Source organism: Brassica oleracea, chromosome C9 (assembly GCF_000695525.1).
Source record: "Brassica oleracea var. oleracea cultivar TO1000 chromosome C9, BOL, whole genome shotgun sequence".
In the NCBI taxonomy this organism is placed as follows: Eukaryota; Viridiplantae; Streptophyta; class Magnoliopsida; order Brassicales; family Brassicaceae; genus Brassica; species Brassica oleracea.
The window spans coordinates 16,463,897-16,472,297 of record NC_027756.1 but is presented as its reverse complement, the minus strand read 5'-3'; the positions used below and the strand labels follow the sequence as shown (position 1 = coordinate 16,472,297).

General features: G+C 32.3%; 1 protein-coding gene across 1 annotated transcript; it reads left to right on the top strand.

The window, feature by feature from the left end:
* The first annotated feature begins 1,885 nt into the window (after positions 1 to 1,885).
* On the top strand, positions 1,886 to 4,863 carry LOC106317273 (putative auxin response factor 14). The gene is made up of 14 exons (XM_013755116.1): positions 1,886 to 1,928; positions 2,013 to 2,099; positions 2,226 to 2,323; positions 2,432 to 2,488; positions 2,577 to 2,720; positions 2,792 to 2,876; positions 2,955 to 3,045; positions 3,120 to 3,284; positions 3,369 to 3,482; positions 3,557 to 3,629; positions 3,719 to 3,878; positions 3,948 to 4,177; positions 4,467 to 4,651; positions 4,725 to 4,863. The coding sequence occupies exons 1-14, from the start codon at positions 1,886 to 1,888 to the stop codon at positions 4,861 to 4,863; spliced, it is 1,671 nt and encodes a 556-aa protein (XP_013610570.1).
* The last annotated feature ends 3,538 nt before the right edge of the window (positions 4,864 to 8,401 follow it).

The window sequence follows — 8,401 nt, the reverse complement described above, 5'->3', positions numbered from 1 at the left end:
CTATGAATTGGTCAATCTTCCATTGTCTTCAGGGCCGTCTTTAGGGTAGGAGCAAAGGGGCGTGGGCCCCGAGCCCAATTATTTTTTGCAAAAATAATAGTGGAGAAATGGTCCAGTTTTTTAAAAAAAATTAGGAATATGGGTCCAAATTTTTTTATATCATCTATAAATACATGTGAAAAAAATATTTAAATTTATTTTTCCCAAGGGTCCATGATGTCTTTGAGCCGGCTCTGATTGTCTTTGTCTTAAGAGATGATACTGCGATGAGTAAAAAGCTCAAATACTCTTAATGAGCCAAAAACAAATCTCGCATACTCTTACTTATTTTGATGTACTCCTATTTTTAATGAAATAAGACGATTCCGATTTTACCCTTTACTTTTCCCTCTCAAATCGAATTTCTAATTTCAAAAATATAGATTCAATAATTGATATTAAGTTTTACCAAGTTCTGCAGTTTTACCAAATTAAAGTTTTACCAAGTTTTACAGGTTTACAATTTTACAGTTTACAAGTTCTACAATTTTACTAAGTTTTACTTAAATGATTGCACGAGTTGGTAAAACTAGTACAAAATTTTACTAAGTTGTACCATTGTCGAAGTACAACTTTGTAATACTTTGAACCTAGTTTAACCAAGTTCTACAGTTTTATAAAATTGTACTTAAACGATTGTCTAACTTGGTAAAACTTTGTTTCTGGGTTGAAGTTTTACTTTCACATTTCTCATATATTCTTGCAGCAAGCAGCACAACGCGCGCAGAGAGAGAGAGAGAGAGAGAGAGAGAGAGAGAGAGAGGAAAACATATGAGATTCGAAGGAGAACCCTAAAATTGCGAACAAAGAACACCAAATTAGAAAAGAGGAGAAACATATAAGATTCGAGGAAGAATGGATTCCAAGAAGAAGAGATTCGAAGAAGAACAAAAGGAAAAGCAGAACAACCGAAGAAGAAGAAATTCAAAGACAAAAAATATTTGGATTGAAGAATGAAAGAGAAGAGAGAAAAAAATGAGAAGAGAGAAAGAAAGAAGATGAAGAATGAAAATGAAATCTAAATCTGTAGAGATAAGAGAGAAAATTAGGTTTAGTGGCATGTTGCGTAAATAAGTGGATTCATAATGGGTATATTGGATTTTTTTATCAGATTTCAAATTAAAAATAAATGAAAATGAAATGAATTATAGATGAGGAGTGAGAATTTTTTTTTCCAACTAAGAGTACCGGAGCAATTGATTCTAGTTCGATCCATCTAAAGTTATAATCTTTGTATACTTTTAAACCTTGTGGTTATCAAGTAGAGACAGTTCTTTAAATCTTGTGGTTCATAGTCTTTGTCTAAAGAACAAAAAACCCTAAATAATATGTGGACACTTCACAAGGTTAACTATTTTTTTTAATGGGTCCCTTGCTTTGTGGACTCCGTGGCTATGTATATTTTTCTTAAACACACGACACAATGTATATGAGTCCTGAAAAAATCTCTCACACTATAAATAATTACATTGTTAACTAAAATTTGTTTTTATGGGCCCCTTACCTTGTGGGCCCTGGGCGATGCATCCATTGTCACTTTCTCTAACCCGGCCCTGAACGACGCATGTACTCTATTGCACTATTACTATATACCTAGAAACATAATTTATTGATATTAAAGAACTTTCGATATTTCTAAAGATATATCTTTGACCCGATACTTTTTGGCAACTAGTAAAAGTTATTAGTCAAAACTCATATCCGTAAATATACTTATGAAGTATTTGAATATTTTCACCCATATATACTTTATACATATAAGATTTATAAGTTAAGAAAAACACACTAGTTCAAACCAAAATAAATAAAGATTAAAGTTCTCACCAAGTGTTTGAAAAAGTTGTTGATGGCTGGTGATCAAATCATGCATGCACAACCTGAAGTTTTAGGTATAAGTGAAAAATTCTTGGATACGAGATGAATTTCGATTGATGAAAAACATATATCCCTAATAATGTTTTCTTTTTTTCTAGCTATTGATGAAACCAATAACTATTTGAACAATAAATTATGGAAGTTATGTGCCGGACCTCTGTTTGATACTCCAAAAATTGGAGATAAAATATATTACTTTCCTCAAGGGCATATAGAGCAGGCAATATTTTTTTTATCTTACTTTAAATTTTTATATCATTCCACTTATGTTTTAATTTGTAAGACTTACTCAACAATTTGATGGTATTACCAGCTAGTTGCCTCTATGGACGACGAACTTTGTCAACTAAAACCAATTTTTGATATTCCTTCAAAAATTTGTTGTAATGTTTTTAGTATCAAACTTAAGGTATGCGTCTTTGATTATATATGTTTCTTATTTATAAAATACAGATCATGTAAAATGGCTTAGACTGTAACTGATATTGTTTTCGGTATATTTTATGTATGTTCCTAGGTAGAGACCAATACTAATGAAATTTATGCAGAAGTTTCTTTGTTGCCTGATACATCTGTGAGTAACAAAATAAGATTTTATTTATTTTAACATTAGATCTTCTTACAATCTCTTTAAAGTAATTTAATTAATTTTATGTTCTCAGGATGTTGAAATCCCTATTCCCAAAACCGAAAACAATATACAAAACATTAACTATTTCACCAAGGTGTTAAGTGCTTCTGATACCAGCACAAATGGTGGTTTTGTTTTGTATAAAAGACATGCCATTGAATGTCTTCCCCTGTTGGTAATTACCCTTGGCTTACATAAACTCATATTGTAAATCCTTATATAACATTTTGTATTTAATGTTTTTAGGATGTGTCTCAGCTAACCCCAAGTCAAGAGATAATTGCTAAAGATATCCATGGTCATGAATGGAGTTTTAAACACACTTTAAGAGGTGACCATTCTATATTTCATTTCAAAATTTGTGAGTATTTATCACTGATCTATATTCTGTTTACAAAAAATCAACTAGGTACACCAAAAAAACATCTTTTCACATCTGGTTGGAATGAGTTTGCAAAAGGAAAAAAATTGGTTGCTGGAGACTCTTTTGTGTTCCTTCGGTATATATATCTGTTTTGCCATTTTAGATCTATTTCGTTCCTTGAATTTATATTTTAACTATTTGTTATCCTAGAGGAGAGAATGGAGAATCGCGAGTTGGTATCACTAAAGCAGCTCATCAGCAACGCAACATACAAACATCTTTAATTTCAAAACAGAGTATGCACCATAGTGTGGTTGCTACTGCACTGAATGCTATTGAAAACAAATGTATGTTCGTTGTGTTCTATAAGCCAAGGTAATATTCTTTTTACTCTAATTAAACATTATCTAAATAGTTTATTGAAAATATAATTTTATTTATTTGATGTGATGATATCAGGTCGAGCCAATTCATTGTCAATTTCGATAAATTTGTAGATAGAGTGAATAATAAGTTTAATATAGGCTCCAAATTTTCGATGAAGTTCGATGGAAAAGATCTAAATGAAATAAGGTAAATCTTAAACATTTATTTTACTTTATTTTTTCAAAATATGATTACTTACGCAAATTATTTGACTACAATAGATACAATGGAACAGTAGTGGGAGTGAGAGATTTCTCCGATCATTGGAAGGATTCAGAATGGCGAAGTCTAGAAGTAAGAATAATATTAATTCCACTTACATATTATTTTAGAATATATTTTAAAAAGAGTAATATATAATAACCAATAATTTTGTTTTATAGGTGCAATGGGATGAAGCTGCAACAATTCCAAGACCTGATAAGGTATCTCCATGGGAGATTGAGCTGTTAACACATTCATCAAATATTTTCAAGTCAGATACTCTAAAACATAAACGTCAACTCGAAAAACATAAACGTCAACTCGAAGTACATGAGTTCGGTATGTAAACATTTCTCAATAAGTTAAAACTTCTCTGTGAATTAGTTATCATTCTATTGATGTGTATAGGTACAAAAATGTGGGTTCCTACAATCTACAATGAGCGAATGGTTCAAGCAATGAAAGAACCGTCAACCACAACCGCAACTACTAGCTGCAGACTGTTTGGAGTTGATCTAATGGTTCCCGCTATAACAAAGGATCCAGTGGAACCTATTGTCTCAAACAAAAAATGTAAGATTTCTAAAATATTTGAAGACGAAAAGGTTGACCATGTCCAAGCTACAAGTCGTACTAAGGTATGAAAAAGATCACCATCTTCTTATTTTTTTTACTTATTATTCAAATTTAAAACTATTTATTATGTAAAACTAAAACATTAGAAAACGTAGGTTTTAGTAAAAGGTTATGTTGTGTATAAGGTAAATTTAATATATATATATATATGTGTGCGCGCGCGCGTGCGCGCGCGCGTGCGCGCGCGCTTTCATCCACAGTTTTATTCTAATATTAGATTTTGATTAAAATTGCATCAATAGACTGAGATTACTATAAAGTTCATATGCTCTTGATATGGTTATTGCCCAGGTTCATATGGAAGGTGTCATAGAAAGGACTGTAGATTTAACTATATTTGATGGATACAATCAGTTGATCGATGAACTAGAAAGACTCTTTGATATCAAAGGCGAGTTGCATATGCACAATCAATGGAAAATGTTTTTCATATATAATGATGGAGATATGATGATTCTTGGAGACGATCCCTGGCCGTAAGTTTTTCTTAATTTTCTATTTTTTTCTTATTAGTTGCAAAATTTAGTGAGTATTTTTATTTCTGTGTAGAAAATTTTGCAATATGGCTAAGGAAATATTCATCTGTTCGAAAGAGGATGTCAAGATAGGGATAGCAAATAACAGATTCTCCGAAGGTGATCCAGCATTAACAACAACAATCTTACCACCAGATGTCAACAACACTTAGAGAGAGTTTTGATTTTAAAAATTAAATGTTGCTTGTTTTTATTATATATTAAATAAAAGGGTTTGAAATTTGTGTAACTTAAAAATATATTATGGAGTGTTTTGGTATTTGATGATTGGTGTCTTGTCTACCGGTTGAAGTTTTAAATGAAACAAATATCTTCTTTTTTTCTTCTTTTTAATCTTTTGTCGACTTGTTTAGTATTGTGCGTGTATGTCTTTTTGGTATTACATATGTTATGGAATGTTTTGGCATTTAATACCGGCGTGTAATCACTCTTCTCAAGAACTCTCTGCCAGAGGTAACTTGAAGAATTAACTCGGTGGATATGACTTATGTAAGGAAAATCAGAAATGCTACTCCCAAAACTACTTTCACAGCTTCAGAGACTTGGAGTCAACTTCAGGTTCAGCTTCATGTTGTTCAATGGCATCAGTCAGTGTTGTTCAAAGACACAATCCCAAGCATGGATAGGCTAAGGGGTTGGGGTCTCATTGTTCCCTTGGATTGTCTTCTTTGCGCAAGCCACCAAGAGAACAGACAACACATCTTTTTGGTTGCTCATATTCCTTTGAGATTTGATCTTTCTTCTCGTCCAAACTCCATTAGTGCTGTTATCCAAGCCGGTAAGGTGCATCGAAATTTCCTGATTGTGCTTCAGGGAGCGAGGAACAGATTGAGCAGGAGTGCAGTCTTTGTAATGAACACCACCGAGCCTATAAATTGTTCCCCTTGCGTGTATGTACGCTCTAAAGAAGAAAAAAGGAAATGAGTTAGAAGTTAGGTGATTAAACTAAGCACCTATCACAGGCAATGACAATCTACTCAGAATAGCACAGAGTTCACTATATCAACAGCTTAGCATTATACCAAACAATTAAGCAAGTTAATCCAGTTGAGGCAAAGAGTTCTCTGGGAGTTTAAATTTGCACAATCAAATAATAGTGAAGAAAACAAAACTTTTACGGGGAATCAGTCTGCAGAGCCAATAACAAGTAATCAAAAATGTTCAGAAACGAAATAAGATAATACGAAAAACAAACTTAAAATAAGAGACCTTTATTCTGAGTTTGCGTATAAGCGTTCTAGAGACCGAATAAAACATGAAGTTTGTCTGGAAGCGAGATTACAACATAAATCTAATAACACGGGCAGTAAAACCTATCTAAGTTCACTAGAGTAACCACCTAAAAGAAAACCATGTGAGTCGCAACTCATTTAGAAAAAGACAAATATAAAGCCTAAGGTTTCTAATTGCAGAGACTAAGTTTCTTCCCCCTTTCTTCTCTGTCCCGGCCTTGTTTATATACACCTCCAAGATCGCATGTGTTGTTATTTTCCTGTTAATCCATATCTTCCTTTTTCTCCCATCTTTCTTTATTTGTCGAGATTTGAGTTTATCTCTTTCGAAATTTTTTCATTATCATGTTTTCTTCCTTGTTCCTCCCCAAACAAAGTAACCATTGATATACCTTGAGTTTTATGAATTTTAACCATGTCATAAGTCTGGTTTCAGAGTATATATTATATTTTTGGAGTCATTTTAGGGTCTTTGCAGGTTCATGTATACTTTGGAGAATTTTGGAGATTATGGAGTAATTTGAGATGCATAACTGTGCAGATATGCCAGAGGTTTAGCACCGGATGGAGGTCTTCCCACCAATGGATGAAGCTCATAATTTTACACAAGATATAAAACTGAGTTATATTTTAAATTTCGTCAGTTTAAAGTCGATCCATTGGTTAGATCCAAATTTATACGCATATTACTGAAGAGTGGTCCATCTAACGCGCGAGAGGAAGCTGCTGAGATTCTGGTGTGGTGTCGAGCGACACTACATGGGTACCGAACGACACCCAACATGTTAACACCCGACTCGTGATTTAATGAAGTTTCGATAACTGCAAGTTGGCCAAAGTTTCTTGTATTTGCACATGCGCCCTTGAACATATTTTAACCTATTTTTACTAATCATAATCCATTGTTCTAAGCGAATCTTTCTTTTAAGATTTAGAGAGATTATAAAGAATTCATTCAGTTTTCTTCGAACTCATGTTCGATTCATCTATGAATTTTATTCAGACTATGATTTGTGTTATTTTTTTTATGTCGAGTAGATCACTTCATAAATTTAGGAATTTCTTGGGCTGAATGTCGAATTGCTGATTGATGGATTGCTAGGGTTATTCATTGAATTCTACACCAGGATTTTTTCTCATACTAGTTTATTGAATAATTAACAAGACCCTACACTTATAGGTGGAATGGTCACAAATTTTGTCATGAAATGTAACCGTGAATAAGATTTTCTAAACTATCTAATATATATATCTTAGGCCACATACTTTTCGTCGCAAATCGTAGCTAGTTTGTAATGTTTTGTGTCACTTTTATATTCGTGACAAATGGTCACAAATTTTTTTTGGTTACATCGTGATTAAAATTTGTCCTAGTTCTCTTCGTGACTATTCAAGGCTATTTTTGTCACAAAATTGCCACTTTAGTTACATTTTTTGTTTTGAAATAGTCAGGACTGGATCGTGACTTTTTGGTGGCTATGCCCGATCAATCTACTAGTGTTTGTGCACAGAAGCAGTTTTGGTGGCCAGGCCTGAGTATCCGGTAGCCAAGCAGCATATATTTTGTATATGTGCCATCTTATATTTGAATATTAACTCATCTTCGAACTAAATCTCTTATAATAAAAAAAATGTATCTCTTATAAATAATAAAAAATGTCAGTGATATGATGGTTGTGTTCCTTTATTTGCGTTCAAAATATCTTTATTTTTAAGGAAGTTAATCTAAAATGGTCCAAGTGATCTTAAGAAAATCTCACACAACCAACATTAATCTTAGTGGTCCAAATGAGATAAAATTACCATCTTTCATTAATGAAGGGACGATCTAAACCCAAAATCAACTATTCCTTCTTTTAATCACAACAACACCATTTTTCTTATCTCTTTCTCTCTTTCACATGTGACCCACTTCTTCTTTAATCTTAACCACATGATCATCTATTCTCTTGTTCAATTACAGCCACACAATTTCTATTCTCTCATCTTTCTTTCGACTAGGTATAGCTATTATACCTCGTACAATTAAACATAATAAAAAGTGGTATAGCTAGTATATAAATGGTATATTTATGTACAATAGCCAACTATTACAATTAGCACGACTAGTAACTCATGTTTTCCATATGGAATAAACAAATAAATATCCTAACTGATCTATAGTGACAAAGTTTCTTTTATTTTATTTAATGTTTTTCAAACTTTTGTTAAATTATTACATTGAACTTTTAAACATACATTACATACTTCATATCGTAAAGTTTGTTTACTAGATTAACCATATTATTATGAAAAGCAAACATCAAGCATATTTTACAAAAGTTACTATGTGAAAATATTGATACAACCCCTAAAAGCTAAGAAAATAAACTAGTATTATAAGTATAATTTGCATAATTTTCATTATATATTAGACTGGTATTACTGGTACAACTGGTACAAATTTGACGTTTGAGAA